This window comes from Balaenoptera ricei, chromosome 17, assembly GCF_028023285.1.
Source record: "Balaenoptera ricei isolate mBalRic1 chromosome 17, mBalRic1.hap2, whole genome shotgun sequence".
Classification (NCBI taxonomy): Eukaryota; Metazoa; Chordata; class Mammalia; order Artiodactyla; family Balaenopteridae; genus Balaenoptera; species Balaenoptera ricei.
Window position 1 is genome coordinate 3,018,680 of NC_082655.1, and position 21,578 is coordinate 3,040,257.

The window sequence follows — 21,578 nt, forward strand, 5'->3', positions numbered from 1 at the left end:
TACACGGGTTTGCCTGTTTCCTCACTAACTATTGTGGAAGGGTCCAGCACCGGAGAGTCTTGAAGTTAATTTCTCAAGCCTGGAAACCAAGTGGATCTGTTCACGGGTGGCTCTGATGAGCAGGTGGGTTACCTTCCTGTTCCCAGCCTCACTTTCCTCATCTGTGAAGTGAGGGTACTAGTGTTCCCCACCTCTTAGGGGTGTTGTGAAGACCAAATGAGATAATGCATTCACAGCACTTTTTTTAGTCACAGGAGTGTAAGGAACTCTACATCGTTGGTGATTAGCACAAATGATGCAGCATTCCCCTAAAACTCACAGAATTAACCTTTTCCATCTAAACATGATTACGTATCTCAATCTGTATGATTTTTAATAATTTTCACGTGGCTGAGTTTTGAAGGCTATGATACTAAGTTCATGGGCGGAGACGGAGATGGTTAGGCTTCTTTGTTTACAGAACAAGGGTGAGTTCTGCTTAAATTTTTAAATATCCTCACATTTCTTTCTTTAGGATGTTTTCAACGTGTATATTTTGAAGCTCTTTTCTGTAGTCAGAGATGGTTCTACCCTTCAGAATGAGTCAGCGGACTATACCCCACTGCCTGTTTCTGTTGATGAACGTTTTATTGCATGAACTGCCCCCTTGGCTTGTGTGTTGTCCATGGCTGGGTAACCCCTACACAGACGGACTTGAGTGGTTCCGTTACAGTATGGCTCAAAAAGATTAAAATATTTACTCTTTGGGACTTCCCTGGCGGTCCAGTGGTTAGGACTCCACGCTTTCACTGCTGAGGGTACAGGTTCAGTCCCTGGTCAGGGAACTAAGATCCCGCAAGCTGCATGGCGCGACCAAATAAAATATTTACTCTTTGATCCCCAAATTAAAAGGTTGGCAGCCCCCAGATTTTTAAAAAATTTTTTATTTATTTATTTATTTTTGGCTGCATTGGGTCTTCATTGCTGCGCACGGGCTTTCTCTAGTTGTGGCGAGTGGGGGCTACTCTTCGTCGCGGTGTGCAAGCTTCTCATTGCAGTGGCTTCTCTTGTCGTGGAGCACGGGCTCTAGGCGCGCGGGCTTCAGTAGATGCGGCATGTGGGCTCAGTAGTTGTGGCTCGCGGGCTCTAGAGTGCAGGCTCAGTAGTTGTGGTGCACGGGCTTAGTTGCTCCATGGCATGTGGGGTCCTCCCGGACAAGGGCTCGAACCCGTGTCGCCTGCATTGGCAGGTGGATTCTTAACCACTGTGCCACCAGGGAAGTCCCCAGATTAAAATTTTAATGGGTAGAGGGAATTCCCCGGCAGTCCAGTGGTTAGGACTCAGGTCTTCCATTGCCGAGGGCCCAGGTTCAATCTCTGGTCAGGGAACTGAGACCCCACTAAGATCCCACAAGCCGCGCAGTGCGGCCAAAAAAAAAAAAAAAAATTTAATGGGTAGAAGATCACCTACATTAGTATATATATGCAGATGCTGGATGTTTTCATTTCTAATAATGTAAATATTGGTAGATATATTCCAGATAAGCAAAGGCTCGTGGAGGCCTCAGTAATTTCTGAGAATGTAAAGGGGTCCTGAGGATAGCTGCCTCAGCATAGTGTTTCTCAGCCCTGATCAGACCCAGCATTCCATTTATATAAAAAATATTTTATAATGCCCCATTTACTAATCCTAAAATAAAATACATAGGTTATAAAATGACTTAATAATTTCAAGATACCAATACTGCCAAGAGACTGTGAACTATACAAGAGAAATAAAAGTAACTTCTACTAGCATTACGCACACACCTGTATAAAATACTCCGGTATAATGACGCTGGGAGGTGTGGTGGAGGAGCCAGGTGCCCGCCCCTGTGTGTGGTAGGCTCGCCCTGGATACAGCAGCTACGCACGCAGACCCTGCAGCCACAGCTGACTGTGGATCGCATTCGTCTTGATGATGTGATTTTCTAGAAGGGTGAAAAATCTTGGTAAAGTTCAAACGAAACCAAGTAAAATTGTCCATCAGTATTCACAGTAGTTGCTCTTCCGGAAAGTTCAGTGTCTGATAAACTATGCAGAATATCATTCGTGTTTGTTGTATGTCAGGCGGAGTTGGTTCTCAGTTCAGACTACAGGGCCCCTTGTTGTTGTTTTACCTGTGTAAGGTGGAGAAAGATCTGAACGTAGCACAGGCCCTGCTGTTCAGCCCCGCTGTCCCTCCCGCCTGCCTGCCACCCTCAGTGCCGGGCCCTGCAGGCAGCAGGAGCGCCCTCTCAGTACCCTAGGCCCCCATCGGGGGCACTGCCATCCAGCTGAGGACCACGAGTGTAGGATGTCTTGGGTTTTCCTTTTTCTTCCTCCTCACTTGGGAGGCTTTCGACAAAAACTCCCCTAGCTCCATAGTTTGCTTCATGAAAATCCAAGTTTCTGTCTTTGAGGAGGAGGTGCAATCACCCTGCTAAGCCTTGCACTTAGTAGCAGGTGACACGTCTGGATACCTCAGGCCAGCTCAGCTCATTCGATCTTCGTGGCAGCCCTGTCCCCACTTCACTGTTGAGGCACAGTGGGCGAGTTGCCCCGGCCCGGTGCTGGCCATTTCCTGGCCTGCCCTCTTGGCCACCACGCTGAGTCTGTGCTTCTAGAGGAGGAAAACAGAACTGTTAGCAATACGTCCGTGCTCTCCACAGCAGGTGGCTAACAAAGTTCCATTTTGTGGTGTTCTTGGTGCAGTCGTTTCGTCTTCTGTAAGACATGTTTTCATGTTTTTATCTGTTATCTTTATTTTGAAATGGAACCTTACAAGTGTTACCGTTTGCTACCCACGTGAGTATTTGAGCCACTGGAGGATGTTCTGTGGAGATGCTGCCGTTCTTTGGTCGTTCCTTTTGTACTTCCCCTTTTATTGGCTGGGTCACAGTGCGCGTGTCATGGAGTAGCAGCACAGCACGGCAGACTCTGGAGGCGGGCAGTCCTGCCATGACCAGCTGTGCGGCCTGTTCGCATCGCCTGACCTCTCTGAGCCTCTGTTTTCTCCTCTGTAAGGTGGGGTGATAATACTTCTTTGTAGCATTGCTCTCAGACTTACCAGATTGTACATACAACACCTTGCTCTACACGTAGGACACATTGAGTAAAAGTTTTTATTTTTGCCTGTGTTACTTACCTGCCACCTCCAAAATGTAAGCCAGCAGACACAACTGTCCACCTGTCAGATAGCTGTGAATACTGTCCTAATTCCTGGGTCTGCACCCTCCCATACTTGGACTCCAGGAAGCCTTTGCCGTACGACCATTGTAATGCATACATATTAACACACACCTTTAAAACGGCTGTTGCCACTGAAATGTCAGAGTACAGAGATAGTCAAACATTTTTGCCTCTTTTTAACCACTTGTTTAAATGAAACCTTTAAAAATATAAATCTGAAGAGTAGTCCCTAGGGCTTCATGGAACAAAATTGCCACCCTAGCACACAAGCAAAGCCCGTGACTCCCCCTTCATGCCCTTCCCTCTTTCGGGGGGTCTTGGGGATCCGTCCTCACATTTAGTTAAGTTTGGAGTAGACTGCACCTGGGGGCTGAAATGCGACAGGGCTAAAGGGGTGGGGGAGCCTTCCCCACCCTCAGAGGCTTAACAGGCCCGCACCGCAGGGCGGGAGCGAGTGCAGGGGTGGCTGCGGTCCACGTGCTCGGAGGAGAGCGGGGGATACGCTTCTGTGTCAGGAGGGAGAGGGAGGGGTGACGCGGGAGACCCGGGACAGGAGGCGGCACGCATTCCAGGCAGAGGGGGTGACACTGTTTCGAGACTCAAGCTCACTCAGAACTTAGCCGAAGCGGAGTGTGTGTTCATCCAGGACCACCTGTGTCCACGGGAAAGCGACACGGGCACTGAGGCGTTTTCCTTCCTCCCCCGGGCTCGCTGGGCCCCAAGTCTATTTCCTTCAATTCTGGTCTTTATTCACCTGGAGAGCCCTGAGTTTCCACTTTGTTAAATCCCTCAGGTTTAGGAGACTTTATTGACTTATCTTCCATTTCAGACTAGACCGTTCTTTTTGCTCTGAACTTTAAATTCACGTGTCAAACAATGAGGATTTTAGAGCTGGAAGTGACCTCAGGGTCCCTCCAAGTCAACCCAGTTCTATAGATGAGGAAATAGAATCCGGCTGGTTCACCCACGTGCTCCCAGCCGGTGAGGAGCAGAAAGGAAAGCCTCCAGGTTTGCATTTCCGTGATGCTGAATGGTATTGAGCATCTTCTTATGTGCTTATTGGCCATTGGTATATCTTCTTTGGGTCTACTCAGATCTTTTGCTCACTGTTTACTTAGATTATTTGTCATTTTCTTGTTCAGTTATAAGAGTTCTTTCTATATTCTGGATATGAATCTTATCAGATAGATGATTTGCAGATACTTTCTTCCATTCATGGGTTGTCTTTTCACTTTCTTGATGTTGTCATTTGCAACACAAAACTTTTAATTTTGATGAAGTCCAGTTTATCTTTTCTTTTGTTGACTGAGCTTTTGGCGTCCTAAGAAACCATGGCCTAACCCAGGGTCACAAAGATTTACTCCTGTGTTTTCTTCTAAACGTTTTATCGTTTTAGCTCTCACGTTTAGAAATGTGATCCATGTTGAGTTAATTTCTATGTATGTTGTGAGGAAGGGGTCCAGCTTCATTTTTCGCATGTGGATATCCTGTTGTCCCAGCATTATTTGTTGAAAAAACTGTTACCCCCATGGAAATGTCTTCACACCCTTTATCATTCTTTCCAACTAAGCTCTTATAGAAAATTATCTTTTTCTATTCTTTTTAATAAAATGCGGATTTACCAAAATCATCAGAATACTTATTCATGTGATGCTCTGTTGATTTGTTCACAGCCCAGCAGACCTGGTTATCCTAGTCCGAGGTCCAGCGAAGGGTTTCATCCCAGCCCACAGCACATGGTACAGACCAATCACTACCAGGTATACCGTTCATTACCGTTATAAGATGTGTTCTTTTTTTCTTCAGCACATTTGGGGGTGGGGAAGTATATATTGTATATATTTATAAATTAAAACATTCATTTTTTTCATCGAACAAATGAATGATTCTCTCCCAAGCCCCACGTTTCCTTACCTTGTAAATAAGAACAGCTATGGGACATTTCCTGTAGGCCTTTTCAGCTTGAAATGCTCATTTGATCCTTTCACGTCGTTGGTGTCATCTAGAAAACTGCCTTAGATCATTTGAAATCTCTTTGTTGTGAAACTTCCTAGAAGTTCTCTGGCAGTGATATATCCCTTCTGACCAAAAATAGTCGCTGATACAGCATTTTATGTTTAGTAGAGTTTTTTATTAAAATATTTTCATTCAAATAAACTGTGAGAACTCCCTGTACATCTTATTTGAAAGTTTAGTAATTACATATTGTCAGTATGGAATTTTGGTATAAATCAATGCCTAGAGACCTAACAAGGCATGAAATCTTTGTTGAAGGGAATTTGGAAATGTGGATTTGGCTGTGCTTTATCTCATTTAAAAAGTAGCTGACAACCCTGGCTGCCCAGTACCAGCCTGATGAGTTAGGGGAGCAGATACTGATTCCTTGTCTCTCTTGCTCTTGACTGGGGGCGAACCATGTAAAGAAATCCCTCTCACTTTCCTTCTGCCTTGAAATTTTTCTCCATGTCCAACTAAATGTTTTTCTCTGCCTTCATCATCATTGTTAGACTGTGAAGGCCTGCCTTCTCTCACCATCCACCCTGGTTCACTAGAGGACAAGCATTTGGGCGTTTTGTTTGTTCTTTGCTGGTGGAGTAGTAGTGAGTTGGGCAGGAAAGGGACTTGTAGAGAGATGGCTTAGCCATGTTTATGGCCCATTGCTTTTACATCCGAGGATGGTCTGCTCTCAGCATTGTAATAAGTGTAGAATTCCAAAGTGAAGAATTCCTGGTTTCCTAGTGTCTATTTGCATTAGCTATCTGCTGTGGCCATAACAGACGACCTTTCTCGAGGCTGCAGTTGAGAGTCCATTTCCTTGCCTTTACCGGCTTCTAGAGGCACCTGCTTTCCTTGGCTCATGGCCCCTTCCTCCACTTCAAAGCCCAAGTATCTCTCTGACTGTTCTTCAGTAGCCGCACCCCCTTTCTGTCCCCTTCTGCTTCCCTCTTGCATTTTTAGGGACCCTTATGATCACGTTGGGTCCACTCAGATCGTCCAGGATAATCTCCCCACCTAATGATTCCTAATTTATAATCACATCTGCACAGTCCCTTTGGCATGTAAGCTACCATATTCACACAGGTTCCAGGGATTAGGACGTGGACAGCCTTGAGGAGCCGTTATTCTGCTGCCACATTATTCTCTGTAATCTCAGTTACTTCCTTTCACCTGGAAAGCAGAACTGTGCAGAAGTCGTACCGTGTCAGACCGTGACCTGGCCGCTTCACTCACCCGCAGGTCTCTGGCTACCCTGGCTCACATGGAATCACAGCCATGGCTGGCAGCATCTACCCAGGTCAGGCACCTCTTTTGGACCAAACAGATTCGTGGAATCACAGACCACAGGAGATAGCGATGTGGCAGCCCAACGTGGAGGTAAATTGTATGTTCTTGGGCTTTGTGTTGTTAACTGATGAGGCTGTGCCCAAGGTACAGGATTTCTAAACGCTAAGATTTCTCAATTTAGACGCCCTCATTCTCGGATCAGATGCTCTCGGGGTCTGTGAATCTTCTTCGCTAGACGATGGAGAGATGCTACCATCATTAGCCCATTCATTTGAAAAGCAGAGCCCTACATGAGGCCAAGGAACAAACAGCCTCCAGCTCTGCGGACCGTGTTAATTTTTACTAAATTTTCTTGGTAAAACCAAGAACCACTCCTATAATATTAAAAATCACTTCTTTGAATCCAAGAACACTGTAGTTGTCTGCTCTTCAAGCTCTTTTCCTTGGAGTAAACATGCTTTATACTCCGTAATATGTGTGTGTCGTATTTAATCCTCCTCCCATTATTTTACTTCCAGATTGTTTCCACTTTTTCGCTCTAACTAGTGATGCATTCTCTGCCTCGTATCTTGGATTACTTCTTTAGAGTAGGTCCCTGCAAGTGAACAATTGTATGCTTTTTAAAGCTGTTTCACACACGTTAACTTGTAACCCTGAGAAAAGTTGTTCCCGCCGGCAGAGTAGAAGAGACCCTACTTCCACCACGCCTGCTGTTTTGCTTAATTGTTTGGAAAGACACACAGAAAGAAAAAGTAAGAGCCTCATACACAGCCTTCTGAGAGTGGACCTTCTAACTCCTCCTCCAGGACTCGGCCACACTGGACCTGCGTGGCATCGGGCAGGTGTTGCCGACCCACCTGATGGAGGAGCGGCTGATCCGGCAGCAGCAGGAGATGGAAGAGGATCAGCGCTGGCTGGAGAAGGAGGAGAGGTTTCTGGTAACTGAGTCTCAGAAAGGTCTTCCGCCCCTGAGCCTCTGGAGTCGGCTCTACTGCACATGATCGCAGACTTCATCTTTTCCAAAGCAGGAGCCTTTGTTTTACGTCTGCTTCCTAAAACTTGCAATAGTGGGTCGTTCGCTTTTCTTGAATTACTTTTTCAGGATAAATTTCTAGGATGTCAGTAGTAGCATTATGGGCTCAGATGTAGAACCGTTTCTGTGGTTTTGTGTTACTGCCACGTTTACACAGAAACAACTGCCACTGAAGTGTCAGCTTGCACATAAGACGTTGCCTCTCGCTACTGCAGGGCACATGGCTAGACAGCCCGGGGGCCCCGGGCTTGCCTTCCTGGGCTCCTCTGGTTCGAGGTCTGAGAGATGCAGACCTCCTGCCACATGCCTCTGGGGTTGCGGGCAGCAAATGTCTTCCTGGGACAACTCTTGTCGACAGCCCCTCAGAAGTCCCTGGGGGTAGAGGAGCGGTGACAGAGTGGTCTGTGTGTGTCACGTGGTCCTCAGCCTCAGGACCCCTCCCCTGTCACCCTGCACAGCTATTTCAGCCTTCCTGAAGTAGCCTGAAGAGAAGAAAGGCTGGACGGAGCCAGGACTCGGAGTGCTTCCGCAAAGCCCGTACCTGGCTGGTCCAGAGCTGGTCCCTCACGCTTTGACCATAAACATCCCAAGGCCACCTCTACGTCACCCTCTATGCTGAGGGACCAGACACTGATGAGGGGATACAATGCTGTTCCTGGCATCTCTGGGAGTCCTACAGGCACAGAAACATTAAATCAACAACCAGTGGTTTTACAAGACAGCGGTTCATCACCTGTGATCCTGATTTCACTCTTTATACGGGGCTTTCTTTTTGAAGACTGTAGTTTCAAATCAAAGCAAGCTGCGCACAAGTTTGGTGAGGTGTGTTTTAACCTATCCAGGTGGCCACTGCCGTCGCTGCAGGGGGCGTGAGGGCCGTCTTGGCATGAACAGGGACCTGGGAGCAGATCATATTAGGTGGAGGCACTTTCTCACCTTTCTTTTCTTTTTCTTTTAAAATTTAGGCCTGCAGACATCACACACACTCCACACTCAGTTAACTGCCAGACAGGACTAATGCACACAGCCCCGTCACAGCTTAATGGTTAAGATCGTACAAAATACTTATCACGTGTCGGTCACCATCCTACGTATTTCTCATACAGAAAGTCATTCAGTCTTTATAACCACCCTGTGGGGAAGAGACAGGTCCAAAATATTTTATCCGAAACTCTTGAGGGTTCTATGTGCTACACTATTTTTTTGCTTTAGAAAGTTAATGAAGGGAATCCCTTGGTGGTCCAGTGGTTAGGACTCAGCGCTTTCACTGCCGGGGCCCAGGTTCAATCCCTGGTCAGGGAACTAAGATCCCGTAAGCCTTGCAGTGCGGCCAAAAAAAAAAAAAGAAAGTTAATAAAATATGAAGCACATGTTGTATATTATATAAGTATTCCAATAGCATACAGAGTTAAAAGCACTAACACTCTTACAGCAAAACACAGGTGTTCACATTACCAGCTGTAAAGACAGCCCTCACATCAGTTCAGGTCAGGTTTTGCCACAAAATTAGTTTCCTTCAAGCTTAAAAAAACAAACTTACCAGTCTTTTAGTACCTTTTAGATTTTGGAAACGAGGATAAAGGAATGTGAGCCTGTCCTTTATTACCCTCATTTTAGAGATGAGGAAATTGTCCAAGACCACCGGCTAGCGTTGGCCGAGCCGGGGCCTTTGGTGCCCGCCACTCTGCCAGCCGTGCTGGGTGCCCGGCTGCACACGGCTCGGCGCTCCCACAGCCTGGTGCTCCTCCGCACGTGCATTTACTGTGACGTATACAGAATGGCGCTGGGCGCGGTGAACCATTCGCTTTTGAACAAAAGTTTCATCATATCAAAATTCTAAATTATCTAAATCAGCATATCTTGAGATTATAAGGCAAGCGACAAAAATTGGTTATTATTATTTACTAATCTGAGCGAATCTGTTTGGATATTATATCAGTTCCAAGAATACAGCTGCTGTTCCCTAGCCCTACATTTTAACCTTTTGTCCAGATAGCCTACTTTCCCGCATGGATTTGTATTTTAAAAAGGCAGTGTTACAAACTCTTCAAACTCGAGTGAATATACTTAAATACCAGTGTCTGGTGTATGATTGCCCTGAGAGTGGAGGAAGGCCGCGGCTGTGAGCCGCTCTGACAGGGCACAGCCGGCGGTGAGAAGCGGGAAGGGGGCCCGGGGGTGCTGCTCGGACTCGGGATGGTATTGGCGCCCAGGCCCTGAGCTAGATTGGAATTTGCAGGGCAGACAGGCTCAGGAAGTATGCTCATGCCTTGGGAAGAGCTTGCTAGTGGGGAAGGTGATTGGCCTGGGCCCAGGCTCCGTCTTCCCAGTGATGTCAGGTACTCTGAATCACAGGCTCCAGACGCTGCCGGCTCACCAGCCGTAGGGGTTGTTCCTTTTAATTGAGGTAATTTACAGACAGTGAACTGCGCAGATCTTAAGCATACGGTTTGGTGAGTTTTGATAAATGCGTAAGTCCGTATAACCCATTCTCCATACGTAGATCATTTCTGTCACTCCAGATGGCTTCCAAGCCACGTTGAAAATCCACTGATGAAGTCGTATAATGAACTCCCCCCGGGGCGTCCAGTCAGTGCTGTGTCCTGTGACAGCCTCAGTGTACCTGTCTCCTCAGCTTGGGACATTTCCATTTGCTCCTGACCCCTTTTGTTTCTCCCATGTAACTTTATAATTTTCTCTAAGTCCATATCTTCCCTTATTAAATTGCTGCCCATTCATTTAGAGCTTCCCGTCACTGATAATGGTATCTCATTTTCATTGAACTTTTTAGTTGTTATTTCCATATATGCATATGCAGTTGATTTTTAGAAAATTATCTTGTATGTAACAATATTTATCCCATGAAATCATTCTGACTGATTTCCTTGGATTTTTTTCTATTCATGCACACTTACCACTTTTTAAAAAACATTTTCTTTCTTCATTTTCAGTTATGTATCTCATATTGCCCCTGAAGCATCTCTTGCCAACTTTTGTATTAGATAGGTTCTTGCCTGCTTTTATTTTTAAAGATAATGTCCGTAATAGTTTTCTCCATTAAGTATAATGTTGACTCTCTATTTTAAAAATAACCTTTTTAAAGCTTTTAAAAGGCTTAACGTGATGAATTACGTGAAGCATTTTGCTTGGTTTTATGCTGGACCCGCGTTCCAGAGAGAAGTCCCCACTAAGTCGTGGTTGATGATCCTTTGAAGGTCCTGGTGTCTTTTGTTTGTGATGTCTTATTAGAATTTCCTATCGATCTTCATAAGCAAGAGTGATTTATTATTGTCATTGTTAATGGTTTCAAGATCAAAACAATGTTGATGTCCTCAGTCGAATAATCCCTGCCCCATCTGCGTTGGCCGTTGGTCAGGCAGCCGGTGTAGTTGGGGGGCTGAGAGCAAGCGAGCCGTCAGGATGGGCCCACCCCTGGCGTAAGCAACTGGGTGGGCGAGCCACAGCGCCGCTGCCAGGGGAGGGAAGGTGAGGAGGCGGGGGCAAGTAAATGTAAAGGCCGGGGCGTCGTACATGGTGCCTGTGAGATCCTGTCCCCTCCAGGCTGTGTTTCATGCCACAGCCACGGTGGCATTTCTACACCTCGGGTCTGATCCTGGCCTCTTCTGACTTAAAACCTTCCCGTGGCCGCCACAGGATGACCACCCGGGCCCTCCATCCTTCCTGTCCTTGAGATGCAGCCCCTCTAGGTCAGCCCTGGTTGTGACAGAGAGGACGGAGCGCAGGGGAGGCCCAGCAGGTAGGGCTGTCAGGGCAGGCTGAGCAGCTGAAGAACGTGCCAGCGTGAGGGCACACCGAGTGCAGGAGCCTAGGCGCTGGAGTCAGCTAGGGGAGCCTTCAAAAGCCTAGTTACCGCGGCCCTACGTAAGTTGTTTAACCTCTCTATGCTGTGATTTGTTAATCTGTAAAATAATTATAATTTCCTCTGTAAAACGCAAGAATGCTTTTCCGTAGGGTTCAGTGGAGGATTAAATGTATAACATGTAAACAGTGGAAGAGATAAGGAATACACCATTAACTTTTCCAAGGGCTTTTAATCTCTCATTCAGTTTGTTCTCTGTAGCAGCCAGGAGTGCTGCATTGATGAGAATCTAGAATCCTAGATCGTACACCTCGCCCGGAATACCTGCAGGCAGCTCCCAACCCAAGATGAGTGTAATAGATGGGGTGAGAGCTTTTAGCCAGTGTCGAAGGGATTCTGCAAAGGAGCGTCGCTGGTATCACGCAGGAGCTGGACACCCTTTCACTGGATTTATTTGTTATCAGTGAACCTTAATTCGTTGTTTCTTTTTTTGTGTTTTTTTTTTCCCCTTAATTCGTTTTTGCTGTTGTTAGGGCTCCCTTAGGTAGGCTGTTTTTAGCAGCTGGCTAACAAGGCCCTGGCTGTGTCTAACCACCGTGTCTCCCCGAGGAGCCAGCATCTGTGTGCAGGACATGGAGCCTTTTAGGCCCAGGTGCTTCCCTGTGCAGGCTTCTCAAGCTGTCAGTGAAGGAGGACCCGTTTCTATTTTTTTTTCCTAAACCATTGTAGACCTGATACTCTAGTAAAATAAAATAAAAAGCAGTTACTAGAAAAAGGAAATTTTTAAAAAGGTATACAAACTTTTATTATGAGCTCCAACAGACCTAAAAATTACTATTTCAGACTGCTCTAGAAATGTCTAAAGATGCTCATCCTCTGTTTCTGTCTCATCATGACCTGGTAACAGCAAATCATTCCTGACCCGCCCTCGTCCTCGGACTGTGCTGGGAGCAGCCCTGCTGCGCCCTTCCGTGAGGTCAGCTTGTACCCGGGTGGAAGAGTCATGTTCTTACTGGAAAAATTAAAGTTGCTTTGTCCGTAGCGATTCCCAGATATTTTCTAACAGATCAGAATCGATAGCTGTTCATTGAAGCCTCCGGTTTTAGGACTTACATCACTGTGTGAGGTTACTTTTTATCGAGCACTTTGGAGAGTCAAGCGTCCCTCAGATGCATCCCTCCATCGGCACACAGCCATCGGCAGGCTCTCGCCCTGGGGCACACGGCTGTGACCTACAGCGCAGGGTCTTTGTGGTGTCCCCACCCCCTTCTCTGATCGCAGTGCAGCCCGAGTGGTTTCTGAGTTGCCTCTGTGCCTGTGAATCCACGGCTGTAAAAGCTCTCTTGCAAACTGGCCAGAGAGAGCCGGCAGCCTTGACTAGAACCTCAGTCCACTGAGAGGACTTTCTTTCCTATTGGGTGCTGCTTAAAGAGAGAGTAACTGTGTTACTTGTTTATTTTTATTGCTGTGCATACAGTCATCTTCTAATGCAGGGCTGTGCTGAAGATAGGATTTTAATTTTAAAATGAGAAAGTTTTGAGTATATAAAGCCTGCTTTGTGTCCTGAGAAAGGAAATGAATGTTTGAGCTGTTTTCCCTCTTGCAGCAGAGCCAGTCAGCAGGAATGAAAGATGAACATCAAGACGGGGTCAGAGAATCCAAGACGGGGCCTCTGCTCTCAGCCAGGCCACATCCCTCCCATGTGTCTTCCACATTCCAGATTTGAAGACAGTGTAGTGCAAGGGGAAAGGACTTTTGAGTTGAAAGCCTTAGGTTTGAAGTTTTCTAGAGCGATAGCAACATGGGACTAGAGACCAAGCCTGAATGGTTGGCTACTGTGTCCCCAGAACCGAAAGCAGCACCTTCAGCCCCCATCTGTTGCCTAAGAGAAGGGAATACGCATGCCCACACGGAAAAGAACTGGAGATAACCCACCTGCCTGTTAACAGCAGAACGGATGCAACCAAGGGCATGTTGCACAACAGTAAAAAGGAACAAACTACTACACACAACCACAGGGCTGAGTCTTAGACACCGTGTTCACAAAAGATGCCAGACACACAAGAGTGCTTCTTACAGGACCCATCTGTAAGAAGTTCAGAAACAGTCATCTGGGCTGGAGGTCAGAGGAGAGGTCATCTGGGCTGGAGGTCAGAGGAGAGGCCCCTTTGGCGAACTGGAGCCTGCGGGTTATCTGCTCGGTGTCTTGATTGAGGTGGCGTGTTAGGCAGGGATACTGACCTTTACACTTAAGAACTGTGGCCTTTGTTGTATACAAGTTATACCTGAATTTGAAAAAAAGACAGAAAATGCATACCTGATGGGGAAAATAATCAAATAGGCCCAGACATTCTTTATGTCTATGATCCGTTTCTGTAAGATTTTAAATAGAAATTGCCTCATTTTTGTCTTTAGTATTACTGTCTTCAGACCCAGAATATTTTATTTTGAAGTGTAATTGACTTAGAATATTATATTAGTTTCAGGTGTACAACATAGTGATTCAATATTTTTATATATTACAAAATGATCATCAGTGTAGGTCTAGTTACATCTGTCACCATACAAAGTTATTACAGTATTAGCCAGTCCATTCCCCACACTGTACATTACATCTCATTGACCCATTTATTTTATAACTGGAAGTTTGTCCCTCTTAATCTCCCTCACCTATTTCACTCATCCCCCCCGCCCCTCCCCTCTGGCAACCACCTATTCTCTGTATCTGTGAGTCCATTTCTGTTCTGTTTGTTCATTTGTTTTGGGGGAGGTTATTTGTTTTTTGTTTTTTTAGATTCTATATATAAGTGAAATCATACAGTATTTGTCTTTCTCCGATTGACTGACTTCACTTTGCATGATACCCTCTATGTTGTTGCAAATGGCAAGATTTCATTCTTTTTTACGGCCGACTAATATTCCATTGTGTGTATATGTACCACATCTTCTTTATCCATTCCTCTATAAGTGGGCACTTAGGTTGCTTCCATATCTTGTAAATAATGCTGCAGTGAACGTAGGGGTGCATATATCTTTTCAAAGTAGTTTTTTGGTTTTCTTCAGAAAAATACCCGGAACTGGAATTACTGGATTATATGATAGGTCTATTTTTAACTTTTGAGGAGCCGCCATACTGTTCTCCATAGTGGCTGCACCAATTTACATTCCCACCAACAGTGCACGAGGGTTCCCTTTTCTCCACATCCTCACCAACACGTTATTTGTTGTCTTTTTGATAATAGCCATTCTGACAGGTGTGAGGTGATAGCTCATTGAGCTTTGATTTGCATTTCCCTGATGATTAGTGATGTTGAGCATTTTTCTATATGCCGGCTGGTCATCTCCATGTCTTCTTTGGAAAAATGTCTCTTCAGGTCCTCTGATCTTTTTTTGATCAGGTTGTTTGGATTTTTCTTTTTTTAATGTTAAGTTGAATGAGGTCTTTATATATCTTGGATATTAACTTCTTATCATATATATGATTTGCAAATATCTTCTCCCAGTCAGTAGGCGGCCTTTTTGTTTTGTTGACGGTTTCCTTCACTGTGCAAAAACTTTTTAGTTTGAAATAGTCCCATTTGTTTATTTTTGCTTTTGTTTCCCTTGCTTGAGGAGACAGATCCGAAAAAATACTGCTAAGATGATGTCAAAGAGCATACTGCCTGTGTTTTCTTCTGGGAGTTTTATGGTTTCAGGTCTTACATTTAAGTCTTTAAATCCATTCTGAGTTTGTTTTTGTACATGGTGTGAGAAAGTAGTCCAGTTAGATTCTTTTGCATATAGCTGCGCAGTGTTCCTAACAGCATTTATTAAAGAGGCTGTCTTTCCAACCATTGTACGTACTTGCCTCCTTTGTCATTGACTAATGGATCATGTAGTTCATTTCTGGACTGCCTATTCTGTTCCACTCATCTGTGTGTCTGTTTTTGTGCCAGTACTGTACTGTTTTGATGACTAGCTTTGCAGTATAGTCAGTCTGAAGGCAGGGAGTCTGAAGACTGAAGTGAGTCTCTTATAGGCAGCATTTATATGGGTCTTGTTTTTTTTAATCCATTCAGCCACTCTGTGTCTTTTGATTGGAGCATTTAGTTCATTTACATGTAAAGTAATTATTGATAGTATGTACTTACTGCCGTTTCGTTCAGTTTTCTCGGTTTTGTAGGGTTGGTTTTTGTCTTTTTTTTTTTTGGCTGCATTGGGTCTTCGTTGCTGCGCGTGGGCTTCTTCTAGTTGCAGCAGGCAGGGGCTACTCTTTGTTGTGGTGCGTGGGCTTCTCACTGCGGTGGCTTCTCTTGTTGCGTAGCACGGGCTCTAGGCGCACGGGCTTCAGTAGTTATGGCTCACGGGCTCTAGAGCACAGGCTCAGTAGTTGTGGTGCACGGGCTTAGGTGCTCCGCGGCATGTGGGATCTTCCCGGACCAGGGCTCAAACCTGTGTCCCCTGCATTGGCAGGCGGATTCTTAACCATTGCGCCACCAGGGAAGCCCTGTAGGGTTTTATTGTTGTTGTTTTTCCTTTCTTTTACTTTCTTCCCTTGTGATTTGATGACTATCTTTAGTGTTATGTTTGGATTCCTTTCTCTTTTGTGCGTGTGTACCTATTACAGATGTTTCGTTTGTAGTTACCATGAGACTTGTATTTAACAACATGTATGTATGTTGTCATATGCATATATATGATATGTATACATTGACATTCTCTTAAGTTTGAACACAGTCTAACACAACCCTGCGTTTTTACTCCCCTACCTCCACATTTAATGTTTTCAAATATTTTACATCTTTCTGTTTTCTGTATCCCTTAACTACTCATTGTGGATTAGATTATTTTATTACTTTTGTCTTTTAACCTTCTTACTTGCCTTATAAGTGGTTGATTTACTACCTTTACTGTATGTCTACCTTTACCAATGGGGTTTGTTTGTTTGTTTTAATACTTTTATTTTTTAAAGAAACTTTATTACTTTCATTTATTTTTTTGGCTGCATTGGGTCTTCGTTGTTGCGTGGGTTTTCTCTAGTTGAGGCAAGCGGGGGCTACTCTTCCTTGCAGTGCGCAGGCTCACTGTGGTGGCTTCTTTTGTTGTGGAGCATGGGCTCTAGGCACTCAGGCTTCAGTAGTTGTGACACCTGGGCTCAGTAGTTGTGGCTCATGGGCTCTAGAGTGCAGGCTCAGTAGTTGTGCCACATGGGCTTAGTTGCTCCGTGGGGATCTTCCTGGACCAGGGCTCAAACCCGTGTCCCCTGCATTGGCAGGCGGATTCTTAACCACTGCACCACCAGGGAATTCCTTTCATAATTTGTATATTTCTAGTTATGGTCTTTTCTTTTTTGATTAGAGAAGTCCCTTTAACATTTCTTGTAAAGCCAGTTTTGTGGTGCTGAACTCTTTTACCTTTTGCTTGTCTGTTAAACTCTTTATCTCTCCTTCAAAGCTGAATGATAGCCTTGCTGGGTAGAGTATTCTTGGTTGTAGGTTTTTTCCTTTCATTATTTTGAATGTATGGTTCCACTTCTTCTGGCCTGCAAAGTTTCTGTTGAAAAGTCAACTGATAGTCTTATGGCAGTTCTCTTGTCCATAACGAGTTGCTTTTCTCTTACTGGTTTTAAGATTCTCTCTTTATCTTTAGTTTTTGCCATTTTAATTATGTGTCTAGTGTGGACCTCTTTGGGCTCATCTTGTTTGGGCTTCTCTGTACTTCGACTTGGATGTCTCTTTCCCTCCCCATGTTAGGGAAGTTTTCAGCTATGATTTTTTTCAAATAAGGTCTCCACCCCTTTCTCTTTTCTCCTTTTGGGACGCCTATAATTTGAATGTTATTTAGTATGCTTGATGTTGTCCCAGAGGTCTCAAACTATCTTCTTTTTTTTTTTTTTTTCTTTTTTCTGTTTACCTTGGGTGATTTCCACCACTCTGCCTTCCAGTTCACTGATCCGTTCCCCATTCCTCTGTATCCAGTCTACTGTTGATTCCTTCTAGGGTGTTTTTTCAGTTATTGTATTCTTCAGCTCTGTTGGTTTCTTCTTTGTATTTTCCAAGTCTTTGTTAAACCCTCACTGTGTTCACCCATTCTTCTCCCAAGTTTGTTGAGCGTCTTTATGATCATTACCTTGAACTCTTTATTTGGTAGATTGCATATCTCCACTTTGCTTAGTTCTTCTTCTGGGGTTTTATCTTATTCTTTTATTTGAAATTCCTCTGTCTCCTCATTTTGCCTAATTCTCTGTGTTTATCTCTATGTATTAGGAGGGGTCAGTTACATTTTTTCAATCTTGGAGAAGTGGCCTTGTGTACGAGACATCCCATGGAACCCAGCAGCACCCTCCCCTTTGGTCACCAGAGCTGTATGCTTTTGTCCCATGTGTGGGTTGTATGGGTCCTTCTGCTGTGGCTGGGCCAGCTACCATGGGCAGCTGGTAGGTGAGGCTGGCCCAGCCCTGTTGGCTGCCTGGCCCTGCCTTGTGCAGTGGCTGCCAGCCTGCTGATAGGAGGGGCTGGGTCCTGGGGTGGCTGGTTTGGGTCCCAGAGGGCTAGAGATCTAGAATATTCTGTAAGGGGAAAACAGGAGAATTTAGCTTCACCCAGTAGCAGAAACAGTAATAGAATCTCTCCGTTTTGACAGGCTGTCTTTGGCTAGATTGCTCTTTAGTTCCCAGCGTGACACTTTTATTCAGACAGGCTCTGTCGACTATATGAGGAAAACGCTTAAGTATTTCTATTCATGGAACACAAGTGGACTTTACATAGATAGGCCTCCTTTAAGACTGAAACTCTGTCTTTGGAAAAGTATATCATTGGGGAATTGTTGTGCATAAAGAAAAATAAGTCATTTCATGTATTTTATATGAAAGTAAAAGTAGATAATTCATGTAAATACATGAAACCCAGCACCTTACTCTATAAGCAAACAATATATGAACTGCTTTGGTTTAAGTAAAAACGTAAATAAAATATTTTCTGCATGTAGAAGATACTCACTAAATATTTGTTGCCTGATTGAATCCAGCTCGTGTCGCCTGTAGCAACCGGTTCTGCCTTTCTAAGCTTCACGTTCCTCCTCTGTAAAATCTTTTCTCCTTTGCACTTTTATTAATGCATTCCTTCAGCACATATTTACTAACCATCTCATATGTGCACATTTCTGTGCCAAGCACTTACTTAATCCTTATAATAACTGTGTGGGTGAGGAAATGGGTTAGGAGAGGTGAACCTTGTCCAAGGCAGCTTAGCATCTGTGAGAGGAAACAGAGATGTTCTACTACTTAGGGAAGGGGGAGGGGCAGATTGCAACAGGTGGCATTTTGTTTATTGATTGGCTGCAAGTTTTAAGTGAAGTCCAGCAGTGCTGGGTGGGGCACAGTCCATCACGGACAGAGGCAGGAGCAGCTTGGCAGCTGATACGCTCAATTTTTCAAATGTTTAAACCCTGTGACTCAGTAGTTCAATTCTTAGAAATCTGTCCCCAGGAACTAATCAGGAATTTAGTCAAAGATTTGTATACAAAGATGTTTACCCACAGCCTATTTATACAGTTGAAATTTTGAAAATGGCCCAAATGGTCAACAAACAGCAGGAGAACTGTTTATTCTACTTGACACGTACGTGGCAGGACTCAGTACTTTGCCAATATTAACTCGTTTAATCCTGACAAGGATTGGGGTAGGGCTCGGCAGGTGCTGTTATCGCCCCATCTTAGAGATGAAGAAGCTGAGGCCTGGGTCACACAGCTGGCAAGGGTGGGAGGCTGACCTGAGCCCCGATGGCTACTGCCAGAGCCCAGGCTGTTTCCACCTTTCTCTGTGTATGACAACATTCATGCTCTGGAATATTGTACAGTATTCTAACGTTTTTACCAATTCCCACTATATAATATTATATGAAGGTTATGAAATTATATGACATGGTTTCACTTTTGAAAACACACATTTAAAAGAAGGGAGAGACGAAGCTTGTTTCTCCATCAACACCCCCGACAGGTGCTTGCGGATGGTGTCCTCAGTGCTGGGCCCTCCTCAGGTGTAGAAGGTACGACGAATCTGACGTCAAGACGTTCTTTGTCTAACAAGGAAGTTGTTAACTGCCTGATCTCTGCCAAATAGAGGGTCTGTAAGATACAGCGGACTGGCAGAGACTCAGAGATGAGCGGTCAGCCAGTGTGCCTGGCGGGGGCAGGGGGCAGGAGTCGGCGTGGCTGCCTAGGGTCTCCGTGAAATCCATGCCGTCGTGGGGCAGGCTGGGACCGCCTCACAGCACTGCTTTCACGAGGAGAAAACCTACCAAGCTCCACACCTTGACAGCATGTGGCCTACTTTGTTAATCATAATTATGTTAGTGAAGTTCATTTACTCTTACTTATATTAAGTCAAGATTTCTCTGTTTGGTTTCTGTATTCTGGATGCAGTGCCGGGGGAAAACTTGTCACTGGACCATTTGCTGCTTTGGCAAGACAGCCAAGTACATATAAGCCCTAACCTGCCAGGAAGCAGGCATTGGTGCCTCCTCCTGGGGTGGGGATTTTCTCAGTGAAGAAAACTCGCTTTGCTGCTAGGAAGAGAGGTGAAGTGCACATCTTCATGTGTCATGTGGGACTAGGGCACAGGTGCCAGTCCTGTTAGCTATGCACGTGTGTGGAGAAAGGGGCTTTGCTGGGGCAGCTGACCTGGGCTTTGAGAATTTTTGTGAAACTGGGGAACTTTTAACTCTTCTTATTCAGAGGACAATTGTGTTACAAAAGGAAGAAACTTAGTACAGAAATATGTCAGTGGTTTTCAAACCAAGAATGAAACTGTTCGGTTTGCTTTCGTTTCTCTAGAAACCTGACGTGCGGCTCTCTCGAGGCAGCATCGACAGGGAGGATGGAGGTCCTCAGGGCCCGGTAAGCAGCTGCCCACGTTCTCATCAGGATCTGGACCACTTTGTGTCCTGGGATATCCAGGCTTACTAGCATTTGTCGTATGGAACACAATAATTCATTCTATAACTAAAATCAACGTTTTAGCCAAGATTATTAAAACTTACAGTACGCAGCCCGACATGCGTATTCGGCTAGAAAAATTTCTACCCCGTTACTAATACATTCTTTTCAATAGTAAGCTGAACTCTCTGTGTCCTAAAGAAATACGTACACAAATTAACTGTTGCTACAAGTTGTCATCTGCTAAATTTTTATACTCTTGTTTTGTGTTTTCTGAAAGTTTCCAGTCACAGGAAACTTGTTCAAGCAAGATTTTTTTCTTCTGGGTGTTTTAAGGGGAAGTGCCTGAAATTCTCTTTAAAGACCTAGCTTATTATTATTATTCCAAATATATTTAAAGACCTAGCTTATTATCATTATTCCAAATATATTTAAAGCCTGCTAGAAATAGTCCCTGGTCTTCAGGGGAGAGTAGTTAAAATTGTTAGGATTTCCATTAGCAGATACCTGGTTAAAATAAATGCAGATTTCTTTACAACTTAAAGAAATCCCCAGTAAAAAGGGGAAACCTGCACTTGCTGGGTAACGGACTTAGGGAGATAAATCTCCATCCACCCTAATAAGGCCTATGAGTAGAAATAAACCATTTCATTTCTAGACACACATGCGTACACATACATACATACATACATGAGACTGTGTCGTCATCCAGCTCCAAGATGCATAGTTTTCCCTAGTCTGTGCTATAAAATCCAGCTCCCCCTAAGATCTGGCCCCTAGAAGATGTGTTCATTCGCTAGCATGTGAAGGTTTGGCATTTCCCATAAGATATGCTGGCACAATGGGCTCTACAGACAGAATATTAGGCATTCCTTAGTCCACAAGTGCAAAATCACACTGTTCCCCAGTTAACGTCTCCACATGCAGTGCTCTTTCCTTATACTGGAAAGATGACATGTAGCTGAAAGCATTCCTTCTAAGATCAGGAACAAGACAAGGATGCTGACTCTCGTCACTTTTATTCAACATAGTATTGGAAGTCCTAGCCACAGCAATCAGACAAGAAAAAGAAATAAAAGGAATCCAAATTGGAAAGGAAGAAATAAAACTGTCACTGTTTGCAGATGACGTGATACTTACATAGAAAATTCTAAAAATGCCACCAGAAAACTACTAGAGCTCATCAGTGAATTCGGTAAAGTTACAGGATACAAAATTAATATACAGAAATCTATCACATTTCTGTAGATTAAGAATGAACTATCAGAGAAAATAAGGAAACAATCCCATTTACCATCACATCAAAAAGAATAAGATACCTAGGATTAAACCTACCTAA

The 21,578-nt window shown here is 44.6% G+C and overlaps 1 protein-coding gene across 16 annotated transcripts in view; it reads left to right on the top strand.

Annotated features, from left to right (window-relative positions):
* The window catches only part of PTK2 (protein tyrosine kinase 2), a 253,622-nt gene that overhangs the window by 215,272 nt on the left and 16,772 nt on the right, over nucleotides 1-21,578 (top strand). For 13 of the 16 annotated variants that reach the window (XM_059901755.1, XM_059901758.1, XM_059901756.1 and 10 more), the window contains 4 exons: nucleotides 4,862-4,948; nucleotides 6,426-6,563; nucleotides 7,280-7,411; nucleotides 20,138-20,200. In XM_059901755.1, the coding sequence (XP_059757738.1) occupies nucleotides 4,862-4,948; nucleotides 6,426-6,563; nucleotides 7,280-7,411; nucleotides 20,138-20,200 (420 nt within the window). The remainder of the gene's footprint in view (nucleotides 1-4,861; nucleotides 4,949-6,425; nucleotides 6,564-7,279; nucleotides 7,412-20,137; nucleotides 20,201-21,578) is intronic. The other 3 variants (XM_059901762.1, XM_059901763.1, XM_059901761.1) reach the window with 2 other exon arrangements.